Source organism: Mustelus asterias, chromosome 19 (assembly GCF_964213995.1).
Source record: "Mustelus asterias chromosome 19, sMusAst1.hap1.1, whole genome shotgun sequence".
NCBI lineage: Eukaryota > Metazoa > Chordata > Chondrichthyes > Carcharhiniformes > Triakidae > Mustelus > Mustelus asterias.
In genome coordinates, this window is record NC_135819.1 from 60,167,500 (window position 1) to 60,184,999 (window position 17,500).

A 17,500-nucleotide genomic window follows, 5' to 3' on the forward strand; every position below is an offset into this window, starting at 1 on the left:
ATGTTTTAATCCACATGCCAGGTTTAATACCTGGTAAACAAAGGTAAAAGCAGATGTTCGGGAGAGACAGACAGACAGAGAGAGAGGTGACCACGACAGCTACCGGGCAGAATACTGGGTTCTCTAGTCAAACAGAAGGAACTGACAGGAATTTAAGAATTCCAAAAGATTGGTCCTGGCATGACTGGGGGAAAAGAACCATCAGGGTGAACTGTGCTGCTGCAGGTCAAATCAGCAATTCTCAGAAGAATGAAGGGGATGGTTTTTGATGGTCACTGGGAATTACATTTCAGCAAAACAGGGGAAAACAAGCCCATTTGAAGCTGAGACCGATTTTAGACTGTTTCCTGAAAATACTCAGAGCACTCTCCACAGAATTGCAATGTGCAGCATGAGATTATCGGTTGCGTTAAGACAATAATAAGGCTTATCATTTCTGCAGTTTACTTAGTAGGAAACAATACCAAGTTTAAGACTTTGACTGTAAAAAAAAATGAAGTTTGAAATCTTATCCAATTCCTTTCGGTCAGCCATTGGAATTTTAAGTATCTTTTTCTTTTAAAGATGTCAGTCGCAATGATGATCGTAACAGATAAAAAAGCTATCTTAAACAAGATATCTAAAAAAAAGTTGTTAAATCATTAAATAACTTGAAGTTTAAGTCTTTAAACACAATAGAATGCTATATAAAATTACCCCAAACTTCAATTACATTCAGGTAAGAAGCCAATCTTCTGTAAAAGTCGACCCCATGACTTATGTCCTAAATGAAGTAATTTTTTTCACACCACATGGAAAAGTGTTTTTTGAGCATCAAACCGCATTGCGATTATTGATTGATTATTGATTTCTCTGGTTCCTAAATTTAAAATGTACATGCAGAAATCCTAGATTTTTACATGCCAATTCTAGCAGCAATCTCCCAGCAATCCACAAGACTAATGTATACCACATGATCTGTTAGGATAACTTCAAGAAAGAGTAACAAGTACACACCTTAATTTAAACTGGAGAAAAAAGTGGCAGAATGCTTTAATGAGCATCAACAAAATGGTCACATTATCACCTACAAGAGCCCTCTGACTCTACAGGTTTAGACAAGCGAAGAGAGATAGTGGGCGGGATTTTACGGCCTCGCTCGGGCAAGATCGTAAAATCCTGCCCAAGGCCAACGGAGATTTCCATTTTGGGAACCTCGCCCGCCCCGATTCCGGGGCAGGCGAGGTGGTAGAGTTTCGACCAGTAATTCAGAATTCAGGGCCAGTGTCAGGTAGTGCACAAAATTCAAGAAAGGGCTTGATTTAGCACTTCTTCAGAAAATGAACATTCCACAGCATCTGCCACCTCAACTCAATGATAAAACCATAATGTTCCATTATTTTGTCAGATCAAGAAAATAATGCATATTGATTGACTTGCATTGGAAATATGGTTAAAACACCAATGAACTTCTACACGCCAGCAAACAAGAAAGTTACCAAGACTGGTGAAAATAAACACCCTTGTTAAAATGACTAACCACAAGATGATGTAGTTCACCGTGGTTCCATCACATTGGCCAGATGGCACAAAATTAATAGTGATATTCAAGTACAAAGCTCGCTCCAAAGAAAAACTTCAGAAAGACATTGTTGCCCGTGTTCAGAAAGGCTGGATGAAAGAGCTTGCAAAAAATGGTTCAAAGAAGTGTGGAATTTGAGGCTAGGAAGACTACACAAAGAAAATATCATCTGGGACAGGTTCAAGTCTACTTTGTTAGCAACATAGTTGATCTTGTGAGATCAACCGACACCAACATGGAAGTTATTCTCACAAATGTTATTCAGCTTTTCGGATATGTGTATAAACTTCTCAAGGGCGGTAATCAAAAAGGTGAGGAACACTTGGATGTTGGAAGGTGAAAAAATATTGAACAAAGGTGGAAATATGCAAGTTACCACACAATATTGTGCCAATGGGTCATAGATGTGTGGAATGAACTTGACTGCAATATTATCATATCGTTCTAAAACATGGAACAAGTGCTCTCAATGGTTCCGAGGGTGATTATTTGTTTAACGATCATTGCTCTTTAGTGTTGTTCATTTTTACCTTATTCCATTGCCCAAATCACACATGCATGTCAATCTTATGAAAACATTACCAGTGTAATAGTCAACACCATGACTTTTGGTCTAAAAATTTGGTTTCAAAAATTCAACGAATTCTTTTTAAAGTAAAAATTACCTCTCCCAGTATTGACAGCAGTGTAAACATCTGAGTGTCCCGACAAATCAGTTTTTCTTTCAGGAACAGGATTCTGTCTTCTGGATATTTCCCATAATCAGGAAGGGACATCTTTACACACAAATATGCAACAAAGTTCTCCTGCAGGACTAAAAAATAAAAGCCAAGTGTGAAATTTGATTATCTTATGATACACATTTTGTATATTTATCAACTAACCTTAGTAGTGAATAATCTTTTGAAAACAGTGCTATCTTGTTCACAAACACAACACATATTCTAAATAATTTCCAAGGCTTATCAATTAAAGGAAATAGACCTATCACATTTGCAACACATGGACAATGAAACCTCCATTATCTAGCATAATGAAAGGCATCGCTTACTGGATGTTAAAAAATGACACTGCAGGGTGAGGTAGGAAAAACAGACTCTCCAAGTTTTGGTCTTATACATACAGCGCAGAAAGACCTCAACCAACAGTAATGAAGACAAACATAATACCAATGGCATAAGTAACTTGAATATTTCTTTTAGGCTACGATACCTAGTCAGGAGATTGGTATCTATGTCCTGCAAATGTCGTGCTGCCTAATTTCACATAGCATCATTTAATTTCTAGGTTTTTTTAATCTGCAGCCCAGTTACTCATTGCTTCATAATTACAACTATTTGCATTCATAATTACCAATCTTTTTTGGCAAACCGAGTAAGCTAACTCAAATTAACGAGGCATAGAAAAACAACCTAAGGTGCTCCCTAATGAAGCATAATCAGTAAAAATAAATTAATACCCTGTCAGAGATGAGGAGGGCTGCCTGGAAGATAAGTTGGGAGGTTTTAAGATGTACGCCAAAAAGGGCTGCAGTTTAAAGGAAGGATTTCCAGAGCTGAGGACTGAAAGCAATCCACCAATACTTGCTGAGGGAAGAGGCTGCACAAGAGTCCATATTGGAAAGGACACATATGGTGGAGCAAGGGCACTTTTTCCTTACATGAAAACAAGGATTTTATTTATAAAGAAAGATTCAAAGTTCTAGTGTTTAAAGTTTAATACCTACAGAAAGATTTGGAAACATTATGCATACAAAGAACATATTTACAAGTTCTATTCTGATTTTACATTTTGTTCAGGTTTAAACAAAAAACAAGCAAGACATTAAAATGTAAACAAATCTGGGATGGTCTGCAGAAAATGGGATTGTAAATCACTCCTCACTTGTTTGTGATTTCCACTCTAGAACTGGCAAGGGCCAGGGCTTTATCTTCTGTCCTAAGGCCTCAGGAAACCTTCTCAAATTGACTGAGTGCGCCACTCACATTTGTCGAGAGAAAAGCTTCTTCTTCTGGTGTAAGCTTTTCTTCCAGCTCAACCTTCTGCTGCGTGTTGACATCCCTGGGCTGTTTCCCTACTATTACATCTATCTCCATCTCTGCCAGTCTAGTCTGCAGCTGTTCAAGCTGCTTCTTCGCAAACATTTGGATAACCTGCGGAATTTTAAAGGCCTGACTAATAGTTGCTTAGACTGCAAGCTGCATGCCACTGAATTCATCAACTAAAGTCATATTGCCAGATATGATGTTCTTCCGTGACTCATTGAATTCAGTCAGCTGTTCCAATGTTTCCTGTTTTGTATCTTCATATTCTTCTGGCTTATGGTCCTCTCTGCAGATGTCAAAATCCTGCTGCATCAATTTGTCCATCTGCTCCGCTAATTTTGCTTGTTTCACTTTTCCCTCAGTGCAATCTTTATTCTCACCGCACTGGGCATTAAGGTCTTCAAACACAAGGATCAGACTTTTAAACTGGAAGCACAGGCAGCTAATTTAAGTCAATCATGGGTGATTGGAGCCCAGCAGTGTTCAGACAGCAGAATTTGGGATGAGCTGATGTTTTTGGAGGGTACAGGCAAAGGCATGGATAACATGTGAATAGTCAAATCTGACGGCATGCAATGGTCTGAGGCAGGCACATTTCAGGTGAAAGTAATATGTCTTTGTGTTGGAGAGGATACAGTCGAAAGCTTGGCCAAACACACTTCAACAATATATGATTACTGGGGAATAGGATAGAATTGGTGGTGAGGGTACAAAGTTTGTGGCAGAAGTTGAAGGCAGTGGTCTTCCCAAAGCTTAACTGGAAGAAACTGAAGATGTCAGATAAGTAATCTGACAACACAGTGGCACTGGATGGGTCAAGAGAAATGATGCAGCTATACAGCTAGGTGTCATTAGGTTACATTTGGCACTTGACAATGCTAATTTATTTGAGGGGACCAAGGGGTAAGATATGGATGAAGAAGAGGAGAGATTCACAGATAGATTACTGGGGGACTCCTGAGGCAATAACTGATGCAAACAATTAAGTTATAAACGTGTATTTATTTAACCTAACAATATAACAAACTTGAAAAAAATGCAACTGTTAGCTACCTGGTTCTGTGATTGAACAGGTCACATTTATGTTGCAACATGGTCATTTAAGAGCAGAATTCAGAACACTAGTATGCAACACTGAAACCGATGCATTTCATGATTTATTGGGTATGCAACTAGCCATCAAGAAAGGTAAATATACAAACATTTAATTTTATTTTGGGTGGAACTTTCCCAAAAATGGCAAAGAGTCAGGCTCTGACTGAAAACCAGTGTGTTGACAGGCAGGTTTTCTCTCCAGGTTTTATGACACTTTGCCATCTTAAAGCAAGGATGCATATTTTGCATTGTCATTGTGAGGGGCAGTGCCTAACAAGGCACTCCAATCTCATTAAAGAGCCCCTCTGCCCCCATTGGGATTTCATATAGCCCTCGTACCCAAAAGACCAAACCCCTGGCACTGCCATGAAGCAGTGCTCTACCATGTTGACTACTCAGGGGCTACACTGGCCTTCACACCCCCAGTGTGGTCATCACGACTGGTTTCCATTTTTGGAAACTAGTTGTGATTCCAACCAGTGTGACATTACTCCGGTGGTGGAGTGGCATATGGCAAACCCAGAAACAATTGCGTAAAGCCATTTTTGAACATTTAAATATGTGTTAATCCATGATATCACGGGCAGGAAAGATCCCACAAGAGATTCCGGCCATAATGAGATTTGCGTCCACTGCAAACAGGGCCGGAAAATCAAGTAACGTAAAAGTCTATTTATTAGTCACAAGTAAGGCTTACATTAACACTGCAATGAAGTTACTGTGAAATTCCCCTAGTTGCCACAGACCAGTGTCTGTTTGGGTAAATGTACTTGATGCACCATTGATTATGCAAAGACTCGTTGTTGCGAAATAACAGGCTTTTATTAACAAAGAACTGGAGCACTCCCGAACCGATAGCTAATCCGAACTGAGGCAAAAGGGGCGGAGAGCAGCCACCTTTATACCCCAAGAAGGGCGGAGCCCCGGATTGAGGCAGCAGGGGCGTGTCCAGGCATATCACATAAACTACCACATAAACAGACAACTACAGTGGTTCCCCACATTCACCCGTTTAAAAAAAAGTTTGGCGGGGGCGAGGTGGTGGAACGACAGTCACAGAGTTACACGTTCAGTCTCTCCGGGGGCTTGATCTGCCGCTGCGACCGCCGCAGTGTCGGCCATGGTGCCGGTTCAGGAGTCTGCGGTGATGAGTCAGACGCCAGTCCATAACCGGTGAAGCCGTCCGTAGCACCTTCAGACTGCAGGGTGTGTGGAGGCTGCTCCTGGGGCTCAGGTGTGCCGTACACGGGGGCTAAATGAGTGTGCGGCGACCCTGGTGCATCATGGACAACGTTGGGAGCAGGGGGTGAGGGGCTGTGGGACGTAGTACCTGCAGGGGCCAGATCGCGAATGGAGACCGTGTCCTCCCGCCCGTCGTGATAGGCCACATAGGCGTATTGGGGGTTGGCGTGGAGGAGTCGGACCGTTTCGACCAGGGGGTCCGATTTATGGGCCCGCACGTGCTGCATGTATCGGTTGATGGTCTGACTGTAGTCAATAATCATTCAATGTTTCTCCCCAGTCTTAACAACCACCACTTTTGGGCTCTCCAGGGACTGGTACTGGCCTCAATGATCCCCTCCCCCAGGAGGCGTCACACCTCGGACTTGATAAACGCTCTATCTTCAGCGCTGTACCATCTGCATTTGGTGGCAATGGGCTTGCAGTCGGAGGTGAGATGTTCAATGAGCGAGGGAGGGGCGACTTTAAGGGTCGAGAGACCACAGGTGGTGCGTGGTGGCTGGTCAATAGCTGTGGATTTTGGACGGAGATTGGGGGAAAAGGCCCACTATACACCATGGTGACGCTCCCAAGGTGACACATGAAATCTAGCCCCAGTAGTACGGCAGCGCAGAGCTGTGGCAGCACGAGGAGCCTGCACTTCTCGTACACCGTGCCCCGTACAGTCAGAGTTGCTACACAGTAGCCGAGGACATTCACCGACCGGGACGTCGAAGCCATGGAGATTGATTGCTGCATTGGCAGTACTGGCAGTGCGTAGCGCCTCACCGTGTTAGGGTGGATAAAACTCTCCGTACTCCCACTGTCAAATAAACAGTTAGCAGTGTGGCCGTTTACCTTGATGTCCATCATAGACCAGGCGAGTTGGTGAGGCCTGGACTGGTCCAACGCGACTGAGGCCACCGTCGGATTAGGCAATGCGGTGGACGGTTCCCAAAATGGCGGCCCCCATGATTCGGCTGACGTCACCCAAGATAGCGGCTCCCGTGGGTCGCACGTGGCTGATGGCGTCCAAGATGGCAGCCTCCGTGGGTCGCACGCGGCCGATGGCATCCAAAATGGCGGCTCCTGGGGATCGCACACGGCCGATGGCGTCGAAGACAGTGCCTTCTGCGGATCGCATGCAGCGCTGCTGGGCCTGGGGGCTGATTTTGCCCTGCAAACTTTCAGGTAATGACCCTTCTTACCGCAGCCAGAGCAGATTGCGTCTTCTGCCGGGCAGCGTCGTCATGGATGCTTCTCCAGGCCGCAGAAGTAGCACCTCGGGCCTCTGGAGACTGCCGCAGTGGTCAGTTCGGCGTCGGGATGGGGCGTAGCGTAGGTTTTACGGCCCTCCCGGGTACAGAGATGGCTGCGGTCGCGGTGTCCACGGTGCGCCCTCGTGGTCGGGGGTGTAGGCCTCGAGGTTCCGGAAAGCCACCTCCAGCGAGCCAGCAAGCTCCACAGTTTTCTTCAGGTCCAGCCCACCTTGTTCCAGCAGACGCTGCCGGATATAGGTCGACCTGATGCCTGTGACAAAGGCATCTCTGATTAGGTTGTCGGCGTTTTGGGCGGCTGAAACGGCCTTGCAGTTGCAGGCTCTGCCGAGTGCACACAGTTTGCGCAGGAATTGTTCAGTCAATTCCCCGGGCTGCTGTCTGCAGTGGCCAGCAGATGTCTGGCGTAGACCTCATTCGGCTGCCGGTTGTACTGGCTCTTGAGGAGATCGATTGCCTCCTGGTAAGTTTCCACATCTCAGATCATCGCGAAGACGTGAGCGCTGACGCGGGCGTGGAGCACGTGTAGTTTGTCGGTGTCGGTTACGACGACGGCGGAGGAGGAGGCGATGAAGGTCTCAAAACAGCGCAGCCAGTGATCAAAAGAGTTTGAGGCCCCAACAGCCTGCGGATCCAAGTCCAATTTGTCAGGTTTCAGGAGTTGCTCCATCCCAAAATTTTTGTTAATAAAATTGATGCACCATTGATTACGCAAAGACTCGTTGTTGCGAAATAACAGGCTTTTACTAACAAAGAACTGGAGCACTCCCGAATCGATAGCTAATCCGAACTGAGGCAAAAGGGGCGGAGAGCAGCCACCTTTATACCCCGAGAAGGGCGGAGCCCCAGATTGAGGCAGCAGGGGCGTGTCCAGGCATATCACATGAACAGACAACTACAGTGGTTCACCACAGTACCTAACCAGCACATCTTTCAGAATGTGGCAGGAAACCAGAGCACCCGGAAGAAACCCACACAGACACGGGGAGAACGTGCAAACTCCACAGATAGTGACCCAAGGCAGGAATCGAACCTGGCGCTGTGAAGCAGCAGTGCTAATCACTGTGCTACCGTGCCACCCCTCCCTTTATCTGTCAAAATTTCCATTGAAATGTAAATCACAACACGGCTCATGCTACATCATCTGTTCATTTGATGGATCAAATTACTATTTTCATTTGAGCAAAAGCAAAATACTATAGATGCCATAAATCTGAAATAAAAATGGAAAATGATGGAAATATTCAGCAAGGTCTGCTGCATCTGTGGAGAAAGGAAAAGGGTTAACATTTCAAGTCTCTGACCTTTCATCAGGACATGAAAAAAGTTAGAAATGTAATAGGTTTTGGACAAGTGAAAGAGGAAGGGTGGGATAGGGTGGCGAGCAGGAGAGACACAATGGGAAACAGAATGGAACAAAGGTGACCAACGTGGAGTGGACGAGTTGAAATTCTGTAGAGAGAAAAGCAAAAGTTCTTCAAGGTAGGCATTCCTGGAAGAACATCAAGTTTTCTCAAATCACGAGGAAAGATCACAGATCTGAAATATCAAATGTTTCTCTCTCCACAAATGCTGCAGGCCTACTGAGTATTTTTAATGTTTTGTTTTAATTATAGTTTTTTAAAAATCCACAATTTAATACGTCTTTGCACCTAAGTCATTATATTTGAGACACATCTATCCACCTAAAAACAATTCCCAAATGTGTGCAAACTGAAGTGAAGTCTTTATTTTTAAAGACTCCGCCTATTGAATCCATGGAAGGTACCAAAAAGTGCTTTGCTTAGTTTAAAAGATTGAACAGGCGACACACATCGGTGATGCCATCAGTCATAAAAGCCACTAACTTGGCTTCGCTTGCTTGTTCTCCTCACCTGCGCAAGGCGTTTATAGTTTAAAATGCTGTCGTTAAAATAAAAACACCTGGGAGTTTAAAGCCAACCCAATTAGTTCGAAATCAATCGCGCTCTTTTCAAATCCTAGAAAAATAAGGTTCCCTGTTCCTGAACCTGGTCGCCCAGCTTCACTCACTCGCAGTGAAAATGGCGCCAGCTCCACCGCATTTTGTTTACCGTTTCTCTATCCGCTGCACCCCGGCCGCTGGGATCCGTTAACACACACCTTCTCCCTTTCGGGTCCGCTGGGCCGTTCGCGCGCCAAATCCTCCATCGGTGAACTCCGACCCCAGGCGAGGAACCTCGTGCGCGGTGCACGGCGGGACTTGTAGTTGACAGATTGAGCAACTGCCTTGGTGACAAGAAAATGATGGAAATATTCAGCAGGTCTGGCAGTCCCTGCGGGAGAGGACCAGATTTAACCTTTCAGGTCAATGACCTTTCATCCTAACTGGGAGAAATTAGACATGTTTTGAGCAAGGGGTGGGTTTAAGAACAGGGGCAAAAGGAAGGTTTCTGATAGAGTGGAAGCCAAGTGAGATTAATGATGGAAGAGCTATACACAGGACTTCCTTGAGACAATTTTTAGAAACGTCAAAATTAATCGGTTTTAAATACAGTTTGACTTCTTACGATGTTTTTGTGGTGAACCATAGTTGGTTACCACTGTGAGTACTGAACCATAGATGGTCAGCACTATGGGTACTTGTAGATATGTTACTGTTGTCACTGTTGGGGTTAGGGTTGGGGGTATTCTACCTGTTGATATTGTTCTGTGGTACACTCCAGTTGGCTCCGCCTACCTGGAGGAGTATAAAGGTCACTGCACTGCCTGGTGACCCTTTAGTCTGGGATTGTATTGTATATAGTATGCTCCATTCTTGTTAGTAATAAAGCCTTTATTTCCCGGGTACGATCCAGCCTCCCGAGTGATTTAATCGCGCATCAATTTTATTACTAACAAAATTTTGGTAAAAAAAAACCATGGAGCAAATGTTGAAACCCGATCGGCTTACTTTAGATCCACGTGCGGTGGGAGCGTCGAACACTTTCGACCATTGGTTAAAGTGTTTTCAAGACTACATCGATGCCTCAACAGCCATTCAAAACGACGCCGATAGGCTGCGGGTCCTCCACGCAAGGGTAAGCGACACTGTATACTCATCAATCCGCGATGCCCAAGACTACAAAGGGGCCATTGAACTACTTAAGAAACTGTACAACAAACCGCCAAACGAGATCCATGCTCGACACCTTCTAGCCACTCGACGGCGGCAGCCCAGCGAAACGACAGGACAGTACCTGCGCGAACTTCAGCAGCTAGCCAGAGCCTGCAACTGCAAGCCAGTGTCGGTGGCCCAGTATACGAACAACTTGATCCGAGATGCGTTCGTGGCGGGAATCGGCTCATCGTATATTCGCCTGCGGCTGCTAGAGCAAGGTAACCTAGACCTCGCTAAAACGGTGGAATTGGCTGACACGATGGAAACGGCCTCCAGAAGTCTAGAAACTTACCCCACCGACCACGTGGGAACATCGTGGCAAGTACAGCCACCGACTCAACTCTACCCAGCGGCTCCGAAAAACTGCACGATTGTGCTTTCAACCTCGGACCTGACGACGGCGGCAGCTCCAGGAGGCCCACAGTGCTATTTCTGTGGATTGGCGAAACACCCTCGGCAGCGATGTCCAGCTAGAACGGTATTTTGCTCCGCGTGTGGGAAGAAAGGGCATTATGCCAAAGTCTGCAGGGCCAAACCACCCTCCAAGCATAGCAGCGCGGCGTGTGATTCTCCAGAGCCTGTCTCCTTGTCTCCAACTTCTTCGAGGGCTTCCACCACGTGCGATTCCAGAGCGCCGCCATTCCTGACGACGAAGACGCAAGACACGTGCGACCTGCAGGGGCCACCACTTTTAGTGCCACCGACCACGTGCGATCCATGGGCGCAGCCATTTTGGTCGGCACCGACCGCAGACGACCAGCAGGGGTCATCATCATCAACCATCTCAGCTGCCTGCAGTTGCACTCAAGACCCAACGGTGGCGTCAATCATCCTGGACCAGGCCAAGCCTCACAGACTCAACAAGTCCATGATGGGCATAGAGGTAAATGGACACCTAATTCATTGTTTGTTTGACAGCGGGAGCACGGAGAGTTTCATTCACCCTGACACCGTGAAATGGTGCGGTCTCCGAGTACGGACTGTCAGACAGACAATTTCGATGGCGTCGAGGTCCCGGTCTGTTACCGTGCTAGGGAGCTGCGTGGTCAACCTAACGGTGCGGGGCACAGTTTATGAGAACTTCAGGCTCCTCCTGTTACCGCACCTTTGCGCTCCGATACTCCTGGGACTAGACTTTATGGTCCACCTGAGGAATGTAACCCTGCAGTACGATGGGCCACTCCCTCCACTTTCAGTGGGAGCACAGCAGCCTCCAAATTGCCCAGCGCGCTCCACGTGTAGCCTCTCGACACTCAGAATCACCCCAACATCCTTATTCGAGAATCTCGTGCCAGGCTGCAAGCCCATCGCAACTAAGAGCAGGCGTTACAGCGCTGAGGATCGGATCTTTATTCGATCTGAAGTTCAGCGGCTCCTCAGGGAAGGGATCATTCAACCTAGCACTAGTCCATGGAGAGCGCAAGTCGTGGTGGTTAAAACTGGAGACAAACCCCGATGGTCCTAGACTATAGTCAAACCATTAATAGATATACGCAGCTGGATGCGTATCCTCTCCCGCGCATATCTGACATGGTCAACCAGATTGCACAGTACCCGGGTGTTCTCCACCATTGACTTGAAGTCAGCTTACCACCAGCTCCCCATTCGCCCAGAGGACCGAAAATATACGGCCTTTGAGGCGGATGGTCGTCTTTACCACTTTTTAAGGGTTCCCTTTGGCGTCACGAATGGGGTCTCGGTCTTTCAGCGTGCAATGGACCGAATGGTGGACCAGAACGGGCTGCGGGCTACCTTCCCGTACCTGGATAACGTCACTATCTGCGGCCATGACCAGCAGGACCACGATGCCAATCTCCTTAGATTTTTACGCACTGCGTCTCGCCTGAATCTGACCTACAACAGGGAGAAGTGTGTATTTAGCAAGCGCCACCTAGCAATTCTCGGATACGTGGTGGAAAACGGGGTCCTTGGCCCTGATCCAGACCGTATGCGTCAGACGCAGACGCCCTGTCGCGTGGAACATGTGCAAGTGTGCAGGAGGATCGATTACAGGCCCTCCACAATGATCTCTGCCATCCGGGGATCACTTGGCTCTTCCATTTCGTAAAGGCCCAGAATCTACCCTACTCAGTGGATGATGTCAGGTCCATAACCCGAAGCTGCCAGGTATGTGCTGAATGCAAACCGCACTTCTACCGACCTGACAGGGCACACCTCATTAAGGCCACTCGCCCTTTTGAAAGACTGAATGTGGACTTCAAGGGCCCCCTCCCTTCGACAGATCGGAACGTGTACTTCCTCAACGTGATTGACGAGTACTCACGATTCCCTTTTGCCATTCCCTGTTCAGATATGACCGCTGCCACGGTTATCAAAGCATTACGGGATCTTTTCACCCTGTTTGGTTACCCCAGCTATATCCACAGTGATAGGGGCTCGTCATTTATGAGTGACGACTTGAGACAATACCTGCTCTCAAAAGGGATTGCCTCAAGTAGAACTACGAGTTACAACCCCAGGGGTAACGGGCAGGTTGAAAGAGAAAATGCTACAGTCTGGAAGGCTGTCTTACTGGCGTTGAGGTCTAAGGGTCTTCCAGTCTCCCGTTGGCAAGAGGTACTTTCTGATGCGCTCCATTTCATCCGGTCCCTCCTGTGTACGGCAACCAATGCTACTCCACATGAGAGGATGTTTTCCTTCCCTAGGAAGTCTTCCTCTGGGACCTCATTGCCGTCTTGGTTGATGTACTCAGGACCTGTCCTCCTGCGGCGGCATGTTAGGACCTGCAAGTTCGACCCTTTGGTTGAACAGGTCCATCTCCTCCACGCCAACCCTCAATATGCCTATGTGGCATATCCTGACGGGCGAGAGGACACGGTCTCTATTAGAGATCTGGGGCCTGCAGGGGACTTGGAAACCCCAGTCACTCCCACACCCCTAGTTAGGGACCCCTTGACCTTTATCTCCCCTCCTGACACGGCGCGGGCAGTATCGGAACCACCACTTAATCCTCTTACTCCCGTGTACAGCTTGCCTGAGTCCAGGAGATTGTCGCCACCTCGAGACGTGCTCGAGTCCAGCAGATTGTCGCCACCTCGTGGTCCACCTGTCCGTGAGGAATTGGAGGAGTCACTGGACAACGCCTTGGAGAGAAGGTCACCACGGTCACCAGAACCGGCGTTACCGCCAGTGTTGAGGAGGTCGCAGAGACGGTGCGGTCCTCCAATACGACTGAACTTGTGAATATATGAACAGTTGTTCTGTTTTTTTTGTCCCGCCGGCCTTTGTTTTAAAGGAGGGGTGAATGTGGTGAACCATAGTTGGTTACCACTATGAGCACTGAACCATAGATGGTCAGCACTATGGGTACTTGTAGATATGTTACTGTTGTCACTGTTGGGGTTAGGGTTGGGGGTGTTCTACCTGTTGATATTGTTCTGTGGTACACTCCAGTTGGCTCCACCTACCTGGAGGAGTATAAAGGTCACTGCACTGCCTGGTGACCCTTTAGCCTGGGATTGTATTGTATATAGTATGCTCCATTCCTGTTAGTAATAAAAGCCTTTATTTCCCGGGTACGATCCAGCCTCCCGAGTGATTTAATCGCGCATCAGTTTTCCATTGAAAAACTACTCTTTAATGTTATTCTTCCTTTTGCTATCCTTCTTAGGCAATATCTTGGGGTGGAAGATGACTTATTTCCATTCCAATTTTGTGGATTCTGAAATGGCTGGGTAAGTCCAATGTATGATCTACAAATTCTGACACATATGGGGCAGGTTGTGGAGGGTCAAGATTTGTGTGCTCTGATGCTTCAACTTTGTCTCTGCTTGTTCTCAAGAAAGTCTCTCAATGATTTGATTTGATTTATTATTGTCACATGTATTAGCATACAGAGAAAAGTATTGTTTCTTGCGCGCTATACAGACAAAACATACCGTTCATAGAGAAGGAAACGAGAGAGTGCAGAATGTAGTGTTACAGTCATAGCTAGGGTGTAGAGAAAAATCAACTTAATGCAAGGTAAGTAAAGCATTGTTAGGGAGTTTAAAAGAGTTAGAACAAAGTTTTAGAAGCATAGAACGAGAGTAAAAGATAAAATTAGAAGGTATGCTGGGCACAGCTTGCAAGAAGTCGCCTTGCTCCGGCGCCATCTTGGTGTCTTCTGGGATGCACCATCTTAATTTTGGTCGGTCACAAACCCAAGGATTTCGATACGTTGGCAGTGATGTTCAGCTGCTTTGAGGATATCACTAAAGCCTTTTTTGTGTCCTGAGGGACTCCTGTCATAATCGAGTTCCGAGTAGAACAATGCTTCGGGAGTCTGGGTGTCAGACATATGAATGACATGTTCTGCCCAACACAGCTGGTTTTGAGTGATTAGTGTCTCAAAACTGGACATGTTGGCTTGGGAAAGGATACTATGATTGGACCTTTCTTGTCACTGGATTTGGAGACTCTTACAAAGGCACCTCTGATTCTACTTCTTCAGTGCTTTGAGGTGCCTGCTGTGGTTATCCAAAGAAACACAAAGATCACTACTGTCTGGTAAAGCATCACCTTGGTCACAGGTTCGAGATTCTACTTTGCAAATACTCTTTCCTCAATCAGCCAAAGCCTGAGCTGGAATGTTGGAGGCAATAATGGTTTCATTGCCTATGTTTGCATTTGTCAAAAGAAGATTCCCAAGAAGTGAAAAAGGTCTACATTTTCCAGGATCTCAGTGTTGATCTTAATCAATGGCGGGGGGAGGGGAGCTGTGGGAGTTGGATGGAAGAAGACCTTAGTTTTTGTGGGTGTTTAGCGTTAGAATATTTAGTATTAAAATGTTAAAGTTACAACTTCAGTCTGTTGCAACATTTTAGCTTATTAGAACCTGTCTTAGCTACATCCAACAAATGGTTCAGCATGATCAGTTAGCACAAACGCACTCCATGCAAATTTACATTATCCCGACTTTGCATCGGTACTGGATGTGTTTGCAGTGTACAAGGCCGAATGCATTTTTGTATATAAAACAAAACTTGAGGTATACAACCAAAATCTGAAATAAATCCTGTATTTTAATGACTGTAATTCAGTCTATGGGATTAGAGGTGCACAAATGGTTATCAACACCCAGTACCCCAAATCAAACATTGCCCCAAAGTGAACACTTACACATTTTTTCGTTACAAGTCAGCATCCATATAAAAGGAAAATAAAAACTTGCATTTACATAATGCCTTTCATGACCTCAAAATTCCCAAATCATCTTCCAGCTAATTAATTATTTTGCAGTATCATAACTATAGCAATGTAAGAAGCCCGATTTCGCACAGCAATGTCTCACAAACAGCAATGAAACATATGATCAGGTATTTTGGGTTTTTGTTGTTGGTTGAGAATATTAAAGTAAATACCAGTGCCAAAAGTTCCTGTACCAATCTCAAACACCAATATTTTCCTTTAATTTGGGAGAAAATGTTTTTTCATTTACCTTTTTTCATCACCTTTGTAACTTTTATTTTTGCATTAATTTTTATTTTCACATTGATTTTTATTTCCAGTTTCACCAACTTAAAGTTTTCTTTGGAAATTGCAATAATTGCTGTAATAGCAGATTTTTGCCACTGAATGGCACTGTAATAAGCTTCTATGTAATGCAGCAGAGTATGTTGAGTTCCTAGTATTTCCATAACTCCGTACTGTGCTTACAGTACCACTGCAAAACAAAATAATCTTTCCCTTTGGGTTACTGTGGAAGATTTCTGATGTTTTGGACTAAGATAAGAAATAACAAATCTGGCACCTTAATGGAATTCTTTACTGTTGTTTTTTTTTAGTTATCATCATCAAAATTGCTTTATGTGTTCTGATTAGATCCGAAGTGGAATTGTTTATTCAACAGGCATTTTGACAAGCATTTTAGTTTTGACCTGAAATTATGACTTAATACGCATGTTAAATGATTGACCCTTAAGCATTGTGGATGTGCCAACACCACATGGATTGTAGCGGTTCAAGGTGGCAGGTTATTACACTCACCTTCTCAAGGGGAATTGGGCTATAAATGTTGGACTTGCCAGTAAAGCTCACATCAAAAAAACATTTTTTAAAAAACCTAGGACACATATCTGCCAGATGCAATCAGATAGTGCACTGCTACCTATTCCATTCCCTTTTTTCTCCTCATGCTTCATAACCTCTATTTCCATTTTCTCCTTATTCTGAAATACTCCCCTCTATGTCATTTTTACTAGGTCAATTCTGGTTGCTGGCTGCCAGGCAGCATCCACAGTTTAATAAGATCATTAAATCGATCTGTGCTGGTAAGTTTTTCTCCTTTGCGCAGAATGAAGCTGCAGGTCACGGTGGTATAGCTTTCAACTCTGATGAAGAGCAATGCTTTCCAATTTTCCTCAATGCATTTGTTTTTCATTATTTATAATCCGCACCACATCAAAAAGCAGGAACGTTAATAATTGTATGACGCATTGTAATATGTGACAATAATCTTTTTATGATTATACACATAATAGGAATGGGTGAGCTCCTAGACAATTACTGAATCAAGAATTCAAATTAACAACATAAATTTTGAATGTGAGGCTGAGTTTATAACACGGTTGAAATTTTAGCAATTTCTTAAATTAACCTTACTTTATGAAACCTGAAAATGGTAACATCAGACAGCAAAGGTTGGACACGCAGCAGCTAGATCACTATGTCACCAGAGAATGCAGAGATACCCTTACTCAATTGTAAGGGTGTCTCTGCAAGGAACTGAATGCAACCACAAATGTTACAGGACATCAACCTGTTAACAGAGCATGTTCTGTTCACAAACAGAGTATGCTCTGTTTGTGAACAGAATTCCCACTCACCTGAAGAAGGGGCTTGGAGCTCCGAAAGCTTGTGTGGCTTTTGCTACCAAATAAACCTGTTGGACTTTAACCTGGTGTTGTTAAACTTCTTACTGTGTTTACCCCAGTCCAACGCCGGCATCTCCACATCATGCCCTCTAAAAGACAGTCTGAGTTCTAAGAAAAAACCATGCTGCAGTGATTCAATGACAATATAGGGATCCACATTTATTGGATCTTATTTGGATAAGTAGTGGAAGAGGAGAGGGCAACAAAAGGTCCTGGTGTCAGTGTTTCTTTATTGTTTAAGTGTATTTGGGGTGGCCTCCCTTTAAAGTAAAGATGTAGAAATAAAAGATTCTGCATCCTTCCAATTG

At 45.1% G+C, this 17,500-nt stretch overlaps 1 protein-coding gene and 1 pseudogene across 4 annotated transcripts in view; both read right to left on the reverse strand.

Annotated features, from left to right (window-relative positions):
• Positions 1-9,385, reverse strand: part of orc5 (origin recognition complex, subunit 5) — a 108,387-nt gene extending 99,002 nt beyond the window's left edge. Inside the window, exons 1-2 of one of the 4 annotated variants that reach the window (XM_078234727.1) lie at positions 9,272-9,385; positions 2,227-2,375 (exon numbers count right to left, since the gene is read on the reverse strand). In XM_078234727.1, coding sequence (XP_078090853.1) covers positions 2,227-2,337 — 111 coding nt within the window. In that variant the 5' untranslated portion in view covers positions 2,338-2,375; positions 9,272-9,385. Of the gene's footprint in view, positions 1-2,226; positions 2,376-9,073 lie in introns of all 4 variants that reach the window. The other 3 variants (XM_078234729.1, XM_078234731.1, XM_078234730.1) reach the window with 3 other exon arrangements.
• LOC144507496 (protein LZIC pseudogene) lies at positions 3,442-15,956 on the reverse strand (annotated as a pseudogene).
• Positions 15,957-17,500: the final 1,544 nt, after the last annotated feature.